The sequence below is a fragment of the Serinus canaria genome, chromosome Z (genome assembly GCF_022539315.1).
Source record: "Serinus canaria isolate serCan28SL12 chromosome Z, serCan2020, whole genome shotgun sequence".
Classification (NCBI taxonomy): domain Eukaryota; kingdom Metazoa; phylum Chordata; class Aves; order Passeriformes; family Fringillidae; genus Serinus; species Serinus canaria.
Window position 1 is genome coordinate 51,394,641 of NC_066343.1, and position 17,751 is coordinate 51,412,391.

Sequence of the window (17,751 nt, forward strand, 5' to 3'; positions counted from 1 at the left end):
ATGAAGGACGTACTCCCTACAGCAAAGGGCCTCCGAGCCGAGGGGCCGCAGGGCGGGCGGTACCGCGGGCGGGCACAGAGGCTCCCGAGCCCGCCCTGACCGCCCCGTGGCGCCGGAGGCGGAGTCGGGCTGCCCTGTCAGTGGAGCGGCCGGGTTGAGGCAGCTGCCCCACTATGGGCAGAGCCATGGGTCTGGCTGGGCTGCTGCTGGGGCTCGTCGTGGTCCCCGCCGTGCTGGTGAGCACCAACCTCCGCCACGGCGCCCCGCTGACGGAGGCCGAGCCGGAGCCGTCCGGCTGGGAGCTGGCGGCGGACGCCGTGCCCGAGGACTCGCTCTGGCCGCTGCCGCAGTGGGTCCGCACGTACCCTCGCCAGCTGCAGCTAGCGCCCAGCCGCTTCCAGCTGGTGCACGGCGCCGGCTCCTCGGCGGGGCCGAGCTGCGGGCTGCTGCAGGACGCCTTCCGCAGGTGAGCGGCGGCGGGGCCGGGGTGCTGCAGCGGCGGCCCGGGGACGGGAGCAGCCGCCTCAGGGCCCCGCCGGCGCCTCTGCTTCCCCGGCAGGTACTATGAGTACATATTCGGGCATTCCCGGTGGCGGACGTGGGTCCGCAGGCCGCTGGCTGCCCGAGCGGAGCCCGAGCTGTTCCAGCTGCAGGTGGTGATCGAGGCGGGGGACCCTGGCTGTGACAGGCACCCGCACCTCACCTCCAGCGAGGCCTGTGAGTACCCGCTCGGCCGCCCACCGCGCTCCTCCTCCCCCGGCTTAGGCAGCACCGTTACGCGCTTGTTTTCCTATCACGTGTCCCGTGTAAGAAGTCAGCCGGTTTTGGGGTGGTTTTTTTAAGGAACTGGAAAGCAAAGGCTCTCGGAAGCCCAACAGTGGCCACCAGAAGATAATTCTTGCTCTTGCTGCTGTGGGAAATCTCAGCCCACAGTGAATTGTGAAGCTCGCTTATGATTTTTGCTGTTCAGCTATCATTTTGCAGTTCACTTACCTGCTGCTATCTTTTCTAGCAGCTACCATTAGGAATCAGAGATACCATAGTGTGCAGTAGCCAGTCATCTATAGTGAGATCTGTGCATAGTCAGGAGATGATCCCTTTCAGTACAGGGTATTTATTGAGTGAAGATTGTCGCTGCTTACCATATCCTAAGAAGTGACTGCATTTAAATTGAAGCTACTTACACTGAGATATGCACATGGTATTTCCTGTTTTTCCAGGAAAACCAGAAAGTGTTCGTTGAACTTGTTATTCATCTTGCAGTCCTATAAATCCACTTCCTTTCTATCTGTAGATACAAGAAAGGATTTAAAAACATGCTGTTTATATTGGACTTATTTTTCTATGCTTCTTTATTTCTGTGACTAAAGTCCAGAGTGGAGAAGTACTCTAAGTATTAAAGCACTAATTGCCAGAGAATTTCCTTAACAAAAATAAGACTGAGCAATAATATTGCTTTTTGTCTGGGCAGGCTGACAAAAATCAGCATATTCAGTTAATCTAGACCTGTTTTGAGATAATCTTCTGTTGTTTGGTATCCAGGATACAGATCCTTAGAAAAAAGATCCTTTTAATCTCAAGTCATACATCTGCAGCAGGATTAATTCCACCTGACTTGTGACAGAATGTACTGATGTTAAATTTACTAAATCCTTTTAGGACACGTTGCCAAAGAGTTCATTTTTTGTGTGCAGGCTTATAATACATTTCGATGCAAATGAAATATAGCAGCAAAAATGCTAATGCTCTTGACATTGTTCTGCCAGTCAGGTTATTGTGCTGCTTTATTGTTATTTGAACTTTGAGCTTGTTTGAGAATATAGTATTTTAACCAAAGTTGGTTCTTGTCTTATGTCATGGAATCTGTCAGACCATGTGATTTTTAGGTTGCATTCTTTAGAGCAGGCAGTTTTTTCCTTCTGCTTTTAGAAATAAGTTTCCTGTTACAAATAACAAGTTTTCTTCATATGATAAGCTGAGCATTCCAGGCTTCAGCAAGTTTTAATTTTCTGGTTTTTAATGGGCTATCTGTTATTGGTGACTTGCTGGTTTGGGTGGTCTGGCTCATTAATAAAGATAGTATGGACCAGTCAGTGACTGTCCTGTGGCAAGAGTATTGGATTTGTAATCAAAGTACAGGTAATCTGCCCTCCTGCCTGCTGAGTTCTTACCTGCTGATGTAAAATGTTTCAAGAAGCTTATTATAAAACTTTGCAAGTTCATTTAAGGTATGATAGCTGTTCAGAAAAAAAACAAAACCCAAACAAACCTGCTATGTTGGAAATAAATCCTTGACAATTTATCACATTTCCCCTACAGTTTACCTGTGGAGATTGCAGTAGTCTTCTAAATTTTCTTTCTTACCCCAAACATCCAGTATGTGTAATCAGTTCTAAGGCTGACATGGATGCTTGAGGTACTTACTTCTTGTCGCTAAATGGCTTTTCTCTGGTAGTTTAGATAAATGTTTAAACTGTGTAAATTGTAGCCAACCATTCTTTCATACTGACACAGATTATGTAAATCATTGTACAGTAATTCAACTTCTTGATTTTTTTTCTCTGCTCTTTCAGATATGCAAGTATTGCTTTGTTGTTTGAATAATAATATAAATCTATCGATGTAGTATATTTGTATGCATATTAGTGTATGTAATTTTAAAAAATACTTAAAATATATTTGTTTCTTCTCTAAAAATTACTAAATCACCTTAAATTCAAAACGAAAATTCTTTTAGCTTTTTTTTTTTTTTTTACACTAGTACTTTGTACTGTACACTAGTACTCAACTTCAGGGAGGATTGTTATGGATTTCTTCAGGTACCATTCTTCATTTTACTTACCATACTTCATCTTAGTGCCCCCATACTGGTGCTTTGGTCAAGAGCAATGCCCTGGCATCCTGTAGGTGCCAGGGACAGCATCACCAGCCAGGCAAGGGAGGGGATTGTTCTGCTGTGCACTGGGGCAGCCTCACCTCGAGTGCTGAGGGCAGTTCTGGGTGCCACAGTGTAAGAGATATAAAACTATTGGAGAGTGTCCAAAGGAGGGCCACAGAGATGGTGAGGGGCCTTGAGAGGAATTTGTATGAGGAGCAGCTGGAGTCACCTGCTCTGTTCAGCCTGGAGGAGACTGATGGGAGCCCTCACTGTGGTCTTCACAAGGGGAGGTTGAGGGGCAGGTCCTGATCTCTTCACTCTCATGATCAGTGACAGGACTTGAGGTAACAGCGCAAAGCTGAGTAGGGGAGGTTTAGGCTGGATATCAGGAAAAAGGTTTTTCACCTAGGCTGTGGCTGGACACTAGAACACGCTCCCCAGGGAAGTGATCACAGCACCAAGCCTGACAGATTTCAAGAGGCATGAACAATGCCTCTTGAACAATGCTTTTAGGCACTTTGGGGATGTCCTGTGCATGGCCAGAAGTTGGACTAGATGATCCTGATGCATCCCTTCCAACTCAGCATGTTCTGTGATTCTGTATTTTGATTAGTAATTTTTTTTTGTAGTAAGACCTTAATAGTAAGCACCTGACAATATTATATGACAACTTAATCTTTAAAAAATATGTAACCATAAACTATATAAAAGGAAACTATGTAAAAGCAGAAGTAAACTTCTCATAATCATGAAAAGTTTGGCTTAGCCACCCAACCTTTATCACATTATGTTTTAAATGCAAAAATATAGGGTGTTATGTTTTAAGTCAATTGAGTTAAACTTTGCTGGTATTTTGGCTCATGTACAATATTTTAGCATTGCCCTTACTAAGCACCTTATTTCTTTTATCTTCTTTCTGATGAGCTGTTGACTCTCTAAACAATAGTTTGCTTTATATAGGAAAACACAGATGAAAAAGAATTGTGTGCTATCACCATTAAAAGCAGGATTGGTTGGAATTTAGTACCCAAATGGAGATGTTGCACTTGAAGAATTTTTTTAATGCCTTTTGGCACTGTCCTTGCAATTCATTCCTTTTTAAAGGGTAAGCATTTTTTTTCTTTCCTTTAGACCATTTAACTGTAACTGAACCTGTGGCTATACTGAAAGCTTCTGAGGTATGGGGTGCTTTAAGAGGTAAGCTGATGCTTTTTACATTGAGCTGTTTGTTTAGGGCTTATACAAACTTCACGGCAGACCAAGAACCAGCTGACCACTGAGCCTTGCTCTCATTCTATACTTCAGTGGAAGTAAGCTTAGTCAGGCCAGAAGGATACTCAGATGTTTATCAGTTAGACCCTTGGTCCAGATGCTCAGCATCTCAAATCCAGTGGCACACTGTGAGTACTTGCTTGCTGTGCCTGAAATAAGCCAGATCAAGCAGCAAGCTTTCTAAACTACAGTGAGAACAGATTATTTTCTGACTGCATCTATGAAGTGGACATGCTGCACACATCACAAAGAATAATAATCCTGACATTTCAGGTTGCTGTGCTTACTGGAATGTTAAGTCTACATATTAGCTACCTATAAATCAACAGATTTTTATGCTGAATTAGAAATTTCACCAGTTTCAGAAATTACAGGAATAGATGTACAACAAAACCAGAGATTCCCACCTTACTCTCGGTAACTTTCTTAGTATTTGGGGATTAATCTGCTACAGCAGAGCAGTAGCACAGGTATTCAGTATCTGTGCCTAATAGAGAATTTGAATGGTTCTCTCCAGAATTTTTTAAATGGTGATGCTTGAGCAATTAAGGGAACGTGCTAAAGAGAAAGAAACTCAGCTACAAAGCATTCTTTCTAGCTGTGTGAATGCCTGTAAATAGTTGTGGTGCTGTTCGTAACTAAAATTTTAAGGGCAAGTACTGAGCTGTAATTGAGATTCCTTTCTTGGATATTTTTTCAGGTTTGGAAACCTTCAGCCAGTTGGTTCATGAAGATGACTATGGAAGCGTAAGTATGGCTATTAACTAAACTCTAGATGGAGCAGATCTACCAATTTCATTCAGCAACATTTCAGTTTGTTACATATTTCCAAGAATCATTTTCTGAAAAAGAAAAAGTACTTCCTGTTTGAAATAAATATGAAAATATTATAAAATTCTAACTTTTAAATTTTATTCTCATAGTTTCTTGTCAATGAATCTGAAATCAATGACTTCCCAAGATTTGCTCATAGAGGAGTCTTATTAGATACTTCAAGGCATTATTTACCATTGAAATCTATTCTTACAAACCTGGTAAGTAGGCAGTTTTATATCATTAATAATGAAGGCTTTTTGTTGTGTTTTGGCTCCTGAAGCGGGTAGCAACTGGAAATGGTATAAAAGAAGAACCATCTCCTCTGACTGTAAAAGGACAGAGTGAACTTTGCTAAGCAAAGGTCTGAACTTAGACTGGAGAGGAATTGAGTGGGTAGAGACACAATGATTATTGACTCTCTAAAGGGGATTGGTGTTTGTGGTACCTCGGATTCTCTGTATTTTCTGATGCCTAAACCTGCTTATGCATTATTTCTTGGAAGCGTGTTTTGAAACGTCTGACTGTCATCAAGCAATATGAGGGATACCTTGCAAATTCTAGCTTCATGCCAGTGATTTCAGGAGAACTCCAGTCTTTTGGAGCAGACTTTGGTAGTCCAGCAGCAGGCTTAGGTAGTCCTTCCTTAGGCTGCTAAGTGCAAGCCAGTAATTAAGAGCAAGGGAGGAAATTCGAAATGTTCACGGGACTATCTAATAAAACCAAACAAAACTTCCTCCAAAAAGCTTAAGCAAACCACACTAAGAATTAATGTGTTCCAGCCCTCTTGGAAAAGTGATGTATTTGTATAAGTTTAGCAGCCAAAGATGGGGTTTTTACTGTTTTGCACTCCCTGGTTTTTTTGGGTTTTTTTTAATAAAGTCCTTGTAGGAGGGATTATTTAGTTGGTTGAAGTGAAGGAACAGGCAGTTTCCCAACTTGTCTCTGTCTTGCTTCTCCAAGATTAAATAATACTTGAAATTTCCCCTCCATGTTGCAGAACTTTGAAAAATAGGTGAAAGAGGCAGTAAGAGTGCAGATAACAATGGTCTTTAATTTCTGAGGCCATCCTTGAACTCTGTTCAGAACTTGTCCTTTAGGTATTTACCACTTGTTTTCACATTCAAGGTCAATGCCTGTTCAGCAAGTAATGCTTGTGTAGTGTTACATTTGTGACAGAGGGTGCTTCAAAGCCTCAAATATTTGTGTTTATATTTTTTGTCTTGTCTAAGAAATATGTCCAAAGAGACTTGCATTTCTAGCTATTTTTGTGTTTCTGTAACTGCTGCTATTCTGCTTTCCTTCCTTAAATTGCATGTCTGTCTCTAATACATTATCAGAACTACATTTCATGATGTTTGCTGGTTTAAGAAGTATGTTTTTCTTCCCACCTCTGTGCCTGCTTGAATCCCAACTAATAAAAAGCATCAGTAATCTCCAATGTGTGGTGATTAGATACATAGGGCAGCAGTTCAAGTAGATTTCTTGTTTGTGTTCAACTATTGTGCTGTATTTCCAGGAACAGCATTGTTCTTGAGGAAGGAGTAGATGAATTGAAGGTCCAGAGATGTAATTTTCTATGTTGAAGGATGGTATTGCTTAGAAATGCATGAAGACATGGCAATTAAAACTTATGCAGTGTAATCAAACAGATGAAATAAATCTAGGGAATGGACAAGACATATATCTTCCTTTGTATTTGGTGGGAGTTCCTGAAGAGATTGTATCACCTCCTTAAATACACCTAGGTGAAAAAATAATGGGAAGAATGGGTGGGGAAAACAACTGTATTATAGCAAGGGCTTGGGAGCAGCTGTGTTGCTGTCAATCATGAACGATGTAAACACTTATTTGGTCTGCTCACAGCACACCCTTCTAGTGCTCAGCAAACCAGCATAACTCAAGGTATGTGCGTAACTGTCCAACTGGAGTCATACTTCTAAAATTAGGGTGTTTACATTGATCTTGATCATCTTCAAGATGAAAAAAAGAAAGTACTGACACTATTAGGAATGAAAACATAAAAGAAGCACTGTCTTTTACAGGAAAAATGCTTAGGTTAATTTGCTTGCATTTGAAAAGGATTCTGCAGAAGTCACCAATGAGAAGGGATGTACTATGTAGTAGGAAAGTCTCATGCTGTTCTGTTTTCGAGTCCAAGGTATTTAGTTATAAAAGTATAAGGTTTTCTATAAGCTGAAATTGTTGATGGTGCATAGAAAATTACCCACAGAACCATATGTGTTGGAAGGGACCCAGAAGGACCATCATGTCCAATTTTTAAGTGAATGGTCCAAATGGGGGTCAAATCTGTGACCTTGGCATTAGTAGCACTGTGCTGTAAACACCTGAGCTAATCTCAGGGTATGTGTTCTGAAGTGGAAGAAATTCATAAGTGTTCATAGCAGTTCATACTATACAGGCTGGTAGAATGGGGGGTCAAATGAAGAGCTTGTTGACAGCAGTGGTGAAAATAGATCACAGAGGGGTGGAGCAGTAGAGTTATGTGCTTCTATGATTTAGTGAAATGTAGAATGACTTTTTGGTTTGTTGGTGCGGGGATTGGTGGGTTTTGGTTGGTTTTTTGAGTGGTTTGGTTGAGTTTTTTTCTTTCTTAGTTGTTGCTCTAGGCATCTGGGATATGCTGGGACAAGATAACTTTTTTGCATAGATTTTCTATGAGAATGAAGTGTTTAACTAGACTCTGTTACATTATATGTTACAGGATGCCATGGCTTTTAATAAGTTCAATGTTCTCCACTGGCATATAGTAGATGATCAGTCCTTCCCTTACCAGAGCATCTATTTCCCTGAATTAAGTGATAAGGTGAGTGAACATCATTGGAACAGGGTAGAAGAGCAGAAATCTGGCACATATTTAATGAAAATAACATACAGAGTTAATCATTGTTTGAGTACATCTGCTTTGGCTGATTGTGAAACAGTACCATGGGAACAATAACCAGCAAGTCTACATTTAGGATCCTGCCTGAATTTCTGTGTGGACCATTTTTAAGTCTTCTTTTGGATACATGGTAAATGACCACCTTTACTCTTCTGTGCAAATTTTCTGGATGATCCTCAGTGTTTGCAGGCCTTCAGACACTAATGGTATGCAAATAAGTAGTGAACACTGCTTGGATTTCTGTTGATGGATTTCTTTAACTAGTTGACTCCTGCCACTCAGACAAATGTAAGAGATTTTCCTCCCAGCTCTTAGCACCACTGTAATAGTAATATTAGCCTTACAAAACACATCATGTCTGTAAGAGTGCAAGGTTGTTTCCTGAAGCAAATACAGTGGAATGTGTCTCTTTATTTCTAGAAGCGTAGTAAGCTTTGTTACATTTAGTGAGAGCCACCATGAGGTTCTTGCTTGGTCACGGTACAGTAGGAGTCAAATCAAATGTAGTTAAGAATAGTGAAGTAGACTAAGCACAAGATTTGTGATTCTGTTTTAAAATACTTGCTAGAATCTGACCCTTGTGAAAATTATGTTGGCAGTGCTAGAGAAGATGCTGTGAAGAATTTTATAATTCAGAAATTGTAGATGTTGCATAATGCAGTCAGATTATTTTTTGTGGTAAAAGCAAACTCCAGTAGAGTTCTGTCATATATCCCACTGAAGATTATTTTTTGTGGTAAAAGCAAACTCTAGTAGAGTTCTGTCATATATCCCACTGACAGGTAGAGAGAGGGAGATGGTCTTTGTCTCAGCAAGCTTCTCTTTGAAAGGCTTCTTGTCTGCTGTTTCTTTTTTTGAGTAACTCAGCTGTGGAAACTATTTTCAGATAAGCAGAAGCTTAAGGTGCTCTTTATCATGAAGAGCATCTTTGGCAAGCATCTGTTTCACCAAACTGTAGTAATCTGGGTCATTGTCACATTTGTTGGCTGTGTGGGAGTGAAATTACACTCAAATTTAGTGTCACAAAAGAAACACTTCACGATGCTAAATTAGTCATGCACAAAACTGAGGCGCTAGAAGTGCTTTCTGACTTGGCAGAAGTTTTCTATTAGTCTTGTGTGTTATGTAGTGAGGGCCCTATATTTCAGAGCTAATGGACAGAAATAACTTGCCTCTGTACAGAAGAATTGAGAACCATATCTTCCAAAATTCTGAAAGAAAAGAAACTAGCTTTTCTGTGTTCTTCAGTAACTGCGAGCTAAGGAGGAAAGGAAGGTCTCCTTAAGGCAATCTGTCTTAGTGTAGTGAGTTTGTTGTTTTGGTAGGGTTTTTTTCCTCTCCACAAGTTAAGTGAAAAGTTATGTCTGTGCAGTTGATTAACCACAACCGACTTGTAAAACTGCTCTCCAGTCTAAGTTAAAATGCTTCCACCCAAATTTTGTGATCTGCTGGTATAGTGTGTTGTCTCTAAATGTTTTACAGGGGGCATACTCCTCTAATCTCATCTATACTCCTACTGATGTCCGTCTGGTGATTGAGTATGCTCGGTTAAGAGGCATTAGAGTTATCCCGGAGTTTGATACGCCAGGACACACGCAGTCTTGGGGAAAAGGTATGCCCAAGAAAGTATTAATTATTAAGAAATTGTGGTAAGTGGTAGCAAACAAATTAATTTTTTAAGGACTAACCAATAAAGTGCTTTGGAAGGCGCTTGATAAGAGGTAAGGAAGAGGCATTAAGTGATGTCATGACCTTTACAGGTTAAAGGAAATAAAATAAATGAAGAAGCATGTTCTGTTGACATATTCTATGCTAGATGTGTGTTCAGGGATACAGATGGTGCTTTAGACATCATTCTGCTTTGAGCTATGTACCTCACACTGACTTAGGTGTTAAAAACCCAGAGTAATAAAAAGAGAAAAGAAGTCTCTGAAGCATACTCATTATGTTTGGCTTTCTTCTAACTGGATTCCTTCTGATATTCATTAAAGCTTTTTCTTTTGTTCAAGTAGTTAACCAAATGCTGTTTTCCAGGTATTGTGACATGTTACATGTGTTAGGTTGTGTTAAATCATAGATCTGAAAGTCAGAGTCCTGATTGCCAGTTAGAGGGTTCTTCAACCTTTTACAAGTTGTCTTATTTCATCCTGTCTCTATTTGATTATATTTAAAATAGGTAAGCACTTAGGTAATAATATTTACCTTTTTAATGTGGCTAACTGCCTCTTCCTGCTAGCAAAGTTAGCATAGCAACATGAAACTGAGTATCATCTATTAATTGTTTTTATTAGGTCAAAAAGATCTTCTCACTCCTTGTTACAATGGAAGACAGCCAACTGGGTCCTTTGGACCTGTAAATCCTGTTTGGAATACAACTTACGACTTCATGACTAAGTTCTTTAAGGAGATCAGCAGTGTATTTCCAGATGAATTCATTCATTTGGGAGGAGATGAAGTGGACTTCAGTTGTTGGTATGGTGACAATTCAAGGACCAAATACCTAGTGCCTCCTAAACCTGTCTACCTGCATCAGTTATGGAACTCAGTTGCATAAGATAGTTTTCACTGCATAACCGAAAGATCTCTACTCCTACCTCTGTAACAATTTACAGGCAGATCATTTGTGATCCTCAAAGAGCAACTGATGTGCAGAATTTTGCTTTGACTTGTAGTTTCATAAATATTCTAATATTCTAAAGGATTTCTTTATGAAAATTACCCTGGCCGGACAGAGGACTAGTATGTTAGAAAAGTATTAGATAAGAAAATTAACATTTTAAATGGTTTGTGTTGAAGTAGGTGTTTACATTGAGTTCTGCCCACCAGAAAATCAGGTAATAGTAAGAATTATCAAACAGATTCATATGTGTTTGTATTAGAAGTACAGCATGTATTAACAGTGTTCTTAATTCAGTTGTGGATATTGAATATTTTGGAGTCTCTCTTCTGGAGAGGCTAACTAATAATAAAGGATTTGGAGCATTTTGATGAGTATTCAAATTAATCTAGTTATTATTTCTACATTCTCTTTAAAGATCAAATCTAAACACTCAGAACATGATTTAATTTTTGTAGAGAAGGAAAACTGGCAAATGCTGTAGCACAGAAATATAGATTTGCTTTTTGTGGTAGAAACACAAAATTGTTGAGTACTCAGACTGCTGATAACCTTGGCACAAAGGGGCTGAGATGCTAGGAACCTCAAAGCTCTTAAGGGGCAGCCTGCCAGAGACTGCTTCAGAACAGGGATTCCATCAGATTTGCCTGAGATTAGGTCTGTTGACTTTATTGCAAATCTGGATGAAACTCTTTCAAAATATCTAAGTCATGTTAACCTGCTGCTTCTGCTCTGCAATATGTTCCAGGCTGTGGCATGCTAAGGCATCAGTTAGTGTGCTGCAAATAGGTAGAAATTATTGGGAAATCTGGTTGAAAATATATAATCTTTTTTTAAACTTGTTTTCTTGTTATTATTTAAGGAAATCTAACCCTGAGGTGAAAGAGTTCATGAAGAAGCAAGGTTTTGGCATTGACTATGCTAAACTGGAATCTTACTATGTTCAGAAGTATGTTGATTTTTAATTCTTGCTCAGTTTTTCACAGCCATTTTTAGAGGGTGGCATTGAGGTGCAGATATGAAAGCTGACTTAGTATCTATCATATTATTTGAAAAATTGCCACATATTTGGAACTATACACTTTATTTTAAAATACTGGGTCTGAAGTTCATGGCTTTAAAATGTTGGACACAGCATGGATATGTAAGCTAGTTTTACACACACTGTGAATGTATTGGGTACCTTAAACTACATATCTGCAGTAGTGTCAGCACAAGGGTGGAGAGGAAGTTTTTGCAGAGATTTCTTTCTCTCCTTAAATAACACGGTCTTAGTCACCCGTCACTTAGTCACTGTATGAGTTGTTATTTTGTGTTAATGCATATGCCCATTGTTCTACATGGTAGAACATGCTCTGCAAGCATGATTCTGAAACCAGAACAACCTGCTTTTTATTGGTCCCCTGTGCAGTGGTGGGAAAGGTCTGATACGCCTTGGGGTAAAAAATGTTGCTACTTTGAGTGCTTGTACTTATCTCATTGAAGTTAACAAACTTGATCTTATTTCTAAATTCTAGCATTTTGGACATTGTTTCCTCCTACAACAAAGGACAGATGGTCTGGCAAGAAGTCTTTGATCACAAAGCGCAAGTAAGATGGAAAAATTGGTAAGGTACTCTTGCATAACACCACAATATTGTGTGAGGCTTCCAGAGCACACTATTAAGTAGATCTGGCTTTGTCTCTTAAGAGTTAAAGCAAAGTCTGCTGACATTAGCAAGTCTCTCCAGCTGTGGATAATTTCAATCCCTTGAAATCATCATTTGTTGAATAAATAATAGGTGAAACAGGAACACCAGCATTGAAGTGCTTTTTAAAGGTGAACACAGTTAATAAAATAGGTTTAAAACATCAGAGTAAAGGGTGGAGAAGTTTCTATGAGTTTTCTTTTTTTTTTTTTCTTTTTTTTTTTTTTTTTTTTTCTTTTTTTTTTTTTTTTTTGTCTCATGTAACTGTGTCTGGTCTAGTAACACCAAATACTCAGCATTTAACAGCTGGTCAGATACATGGTGCATGTTGAAATCCTCTTAAAGTATTAACTGTCCATAGCATAACCTAGGCTTCACTCTAGCTGAGTGTTTAAAACCAGCAAAAAGCTAATCAGCTTTATGCCGGGGGAGGGGGGGGGAGGGGGAGGGTGGATGGGAGGTGGGGAGGGATGACAAGAAGTAAGTTTCCAAAATGTTCCTCTTCAAAACAAAATAGAGAGTTTTGAAAGTCATGATCCTTTTCATTGATAACAACAATTAGGATTGCCATTAGTAGTTTTGGATTAAGTTGGGTAATTTGTTTATTTTTTCTTTTCCTCTTTTAGCTGAAACCCGACACTGTAGTTCAAGTGTGGATGGCAAATAACTACGCCCGTGAACTGAGCAGGGTCACAGGAGCTGGGTTCACTGCTCTGTTGTCAGCACCGTGGTACTTAGACTACATTAGTTATGGGCAAGACTGGAAGAAATACTACAGTGTTGAGCCACTTAACTTCCCTGGTTTGTCACTTTTTTATATGTGTGTTCTGTGCATGAAACTCCTTGGTTTATGGTACAGTGTAAGTGAAAAGAATAGGGCTGTTTAAAGTGGCCATTCCATCACTCTGAGTATAGTATCATCAAAGCAATTATGGTCAGCTAGAACTCTGAAAAACTCTTTAAAAAAAAAAAAGGAACTTTGCACTTCTCACAGGGAAAGGTATTACCTTTCTCAAGCATCTGATACTGGTGTTTGCATAAGATAGAATGCTGGACTAGGTGGGCAGATGCTTTAGGAGCAGAGTTGTGCAAAATGGCTGTTCGTAGATAGACGCTGAATTTATTGTTGTTATTATTTTGATTATTAAACTAGTCTAGAAAATGACATGTTCTCTTCCCTGTATCTTAAGTTGGTACAAAGATCTTATATCCATGAGGCCTTCATTTTGTGTGAGGGAGCTCTCAGATTCTCAGAGCTCATTAAGAACATACCAAACTAATTTTTTTCACGGAATGTTCTGCATGTGATAGAATGAACAGTTTTCATTAGGTTTTAAATCTCGGAGGAATGTCAAAAAGCTGAGGAATCTCTTCAGAGCATAAAAGGTAAAATCTTTTCTGACAGAGCAGAGTAATAGCTTCTCTGGACAAATGGCTTGGTGGTTCTCCCATTTAGTAACAAGACTATCAAAATGTAAGTTAATGCTCAGGATAGCTCAGGTATTTTCTATGAAAACAACTGAACATCCGTCCTATCTAATTGTTGATATATGCCCATCTTCTGGACAGAGAAAAATGCTGACTTTGTGGTTTGAATTCAGGATCTGAAGAACAGAAGAAACTTTTAATAGGTGGAGAAGCTTGCCTGTGGGGGGAATTCGTGGATGCAACTAACCTGACACCAAGATTATGGTATGGACTGCTTTATCATTAGATTTTAAAAAGCCAGCTATAAGAAGCATTAATTAATCCCACAGGAGTGTATGCTATTGCTGACAGTGCTTTGTGCTGAACCTAAACAGCTAAGAAAAGTAATGCTTCTGGATATTGAAGTATTATATTAGACCTAGACCTAGTTTAAAAAAAAAAAAATATCCATTCTTGGTTGTAGACCATACCTACTCTAAAACTTAGTATACCTTTACAGGCCTCGAGCAAGTGCTGTTGGGGAAAGACTCTGGAGCAGCAGCAATGTGACCAACTTGCAGGATGCCTACAAAAGGCTAACTAATCATCGATGCCGCATGCTCCGGTAAGATTTAGTAGCTACAGTGTATCTTGGTTCTCAGTTTTTATAACCAATGGAATAAAGGTACAGGCATAAACTGCTGGCCTGGAGATGAAGGGAAGAGAGCTAGCAGTTTAACCTGACTGTAAAGAAAATCCCATTTGATTTTTTTTTCCACAGAAGAGGAAGACAGATACATTAAGACAAGAGCTCTGGACAGTTTTGCAACTAATATTTTCAGAACTCACTTTTTTCAGTGAAATATTAGGACTCTTCTGTGTTTCTCTTTTCCTGAAAAGGAAAAATCAACACCATGATTGACTTCTTTCAGACAAAAATTATATTAAAGGGTCTGTGAGAGGAGTACACTGACAGAAGGAAGAGCAGACTTATTAAAAAAAAAAAAAGGTGGCATTACTTATTTATTATAAATAATAATTAAAGACCTGCAGCAGGTAATCAGTTGGAACTGTTTGCATGAGGTGAGCTTAGGCAAGCTATTCTTTCAGGTACTGCCTTGCTTTAGGGCTGAAAGGGGTGGATAAGCAGTCCATGACAAATTTTAATTCATTTATGTACTGACTTCTTTTACAGCAGTTATAACACATTCTTCTCCCAGGTCTTTTCCTAAAAATTACCTAGACAAGTCACTGGTTATTTATTGCTAATGTTGTTTTTGTACATTCACAGTTGCAGATATGAATGATTTCTAGGTTTTAAGTTTGACTCCACTTTTGAAGTATACAGTCAGAGAGCTGAATAGTTGAACTGCAACAAGCATGAAACATACCATTATATTTCTCTACAGAAGTTTATGACAACTCATAGAAAATCTCAACTCTGCCTGGTAGTAGTTCAAGGTAGATATAAATAATTTCTTGAAAGAACAGGATGCAACAGCAGTTATAGTCAGCACTTGAATCTCAAGCTTTCTGCTCATGTTCATGAAGATGTCTTAGCATAATTATCTGTTGGAATCACAGAATCACTGGGTTGGAAGAGATCCTTAAGATCATTGAGTCCAACCCAGCCCTAACACCTCAACTAAACCATGGCACCAAGTGCCACATCCAGTCTTCTTAAACACATCCAAGGATGGTGACTCCACCACCTCCCCAGGCAGGCTATTCCAGTACTTTATCACTCTATCCGTAAAAAACTTTTCCTAGTATCCATCCTATATTTCCCTTGATGCAGCTTGAGACTGTGACATCTGGTTCTGTCAGTTGCTGCCTGGAGAAAGAGACCAACCCCACCTGACTACAAACACCTTTCATGGAGTTGTAGAGAGTGATAAAGTCACCTCTGAGTCTCCTTTTCTCCAGGCTAAACACCCCCAGCTCCCTCAGTTGTTCCTCACCAGCCTTGTTGCCCTTCTCTGGATGTGCTCAGGCATCTCAATGTCCTTCGCAAACTGAGGGGCCAGAACTGGACACAGTACTTTAGTTTAGCATATATAGTATATGTTTAGCTTGCTGTCACTCTTTATTCAAGAGTTTTCAAAGGACTTGAAAGTTTTGATTTGGCTGGGTTATTTCAAACTGGCTTAAAATAATCATGTGAGGAAAACAGCTGTATGAAAATTGTGCTAATCTCCCTCAGTCATGAGAAAAATAGATACCTTAAGAAAGAGTTGACAAATACATGTTAAAAACCTTATTAAAGGGATTTCAAAACTTTTGTCCTGTTACTTAGCAGGGTGGTGCATCTCTTGGTGGGGCTTAGGAAAAACTGCTATAACTGAGCAGTTAAGTGTACAGTGGCTGTACCACTAAGATCAGGGTTTTACAGTGAACTAAGCTGTGCTGTTCCTGGACCTGGTTGACTCCACTGCTGCATCTCCATCTTCTTCCTTAACACTGGTACTTGTACTGCTGTAAAGGGAGCTGGTCCAGATAACAGCAGCTGCTCTTCTAATGCTGGCATGAGAGATGCAGAATGCAGGGGCAGACTACAGACTACTCCCTGTACTTGTTGCACATATGTAGCAACAGAAAGTAGTTTAAGGAAAACTGTTTTGCTGATTTAGGATGAACAATTCCTGTTAGAAAGTAACTACCTTAATAAAAAGATATGTTGTCCTGAAAATTACTCTTTTTATACAGGCTTTGAACCAGAAAAACACTAGAGGAACAATTCCCTTCCCATTGATGAAGTGAAAATTCCATGGGGCTGCAGTTGTTGTGTTTCATGTATATGGGGCTTCCTCAAAGAGCTGACTTAGTATCGGGCTGTTGTAGTCTTAGGATGTACACGAGGACCATGTTCCTACTAAAGTTTTTATTTATCGAATATGCATTGACTGTGGCAGGTGTAGGAGAACAGGGGGCTTTTCCAAGAGAACAAAGAGCGCTGGCTTGCTTTGCAGCTGGTTACCAAGGAGCAAGGGGAATGGGCAGGTTGCACATTGTAACAGCTGGATGAACAGTAACTCTGCCTATTGAAGACTGAAGCCACTGCCCTTGAAATAGTGCAGTGAATGCAGTAGGTACCAGGCAGATCCAAACTCAGCTTCTTCTAGGATACAGCAACCCAGATTGCAGAGGAATGGTGATGGAAGAAAACAAGAAGATGGGCATATATTTCAGAGACTTGGACACCAAGCCTTGTCCTTACTAAGAGTATGTCTTGCTTAGGGGCAGCAGTCATTAGCTGAGCTATTATTCAGTTTCTTCCACTGATCCACTAAACATTAGTGGCAGTAGTATCTGTATCTTAAACATTTGAGAAATTGAATATTGTTTACAACTACTTTAATTCTGAAACATGCTTCTTATACTATCTTACTGCACCATCATAAGCCACAGGGGTTGGTTTGTTTGTAATGCCACATGAGAACAGAGTAATTTATGATAGTGTAAGCTGAAAGAAACTCACTCCTTCCCCCAAAATAATGAAAATTATGGAATTAGAGCTGCACAGGACAGAAACACTGAGATAGGGAGAGGGAAGAATGCGTAAATGTCAGTTGATTTTTATTTGCCTTTCTTAGGAATTCTTTTCAATAAAAGCAATAGATTTTGTGGAACATCAAAAGAACTAGCCCCTGAATTTAAACTTTTCAATGTCTGCTAATAGCTTGGTGCCTCTGAAACAGAGGTTCAGTCAAAAGTATAATCAAAAATAGAATAGGGCCCTTTTTCACTTCCTCAATAGTTCATCTGTTGTTTCTTAGGAGTAGTTTTGTTTATATAGTTATTAAAATAGATTGCCAGTATCTCTCTTCCTGCCTACACAAGCAGCCAGTTGTTTGATTACAGTCATACCCATTCTGCTTATTTTAACAGCCGTGGCATAGCGGCCGAACCTGTGTTTGTTGGATACTGTGCACATGAAGCAAGAGGGCCATAACTGCTGCAAAGACTTCTTGTCAACAGCCTGAAGTGCCTCTGGGGTATGAATACATATGTGTGGTTTCATATGTGAATCAAGACTTAAATTTTCACTTTTAAAATAAAATTATTTGACAGCCCTTATGGAGTAAATTTTATAATTTTTAACCTTTCAAAAGTAGGGATTCTTCACTGTGAGATCAGGAAACTTGATACCATAGAGTTACTGGTTCTGTAC

At 39.6% G+C, this 17,751-nt stretch overlaps 1 protein-coding gene across 1 annotated transcript; it reads left to right on the forward strand.

Annotated features, from left to right (window-relative positions):
• The first annotated feature begins 127 nt into the window (after positions 1–127).
• HEXB (hexosaminidase subunit beta) lies at positions 128–17,653 on the forward strand. The gene is made up of 14 exons (XM_030237116.2): positions 128–466; positions 560–717; positions 4,010–4,075; positions 4,851–4,897; positions 5,074–5,184; positions 7,689–7,790; positions 9,351–9,480; positions 10,160–10,340; positions 11,348–11,434; positions 12,003–12,075; positions 12,800–12,974; positions 13,775–13,865; positions 14,101–14,205; positions 17,469–17,653. The coding sequence occupies exons 1-14, from the start codon at positions 174–176 to the stop codon at positions 17,530–17,532; spliced, it is 1,683 nt and encodes a 560-aa protein (XP_030092976.1). The 5' UTR covers positions 128–173; the 3' UTR covers positions 17,533–17,653.
• The last annotated feature ends 98 nt before the right edge of the window (positions 17,654–17,751 follow it).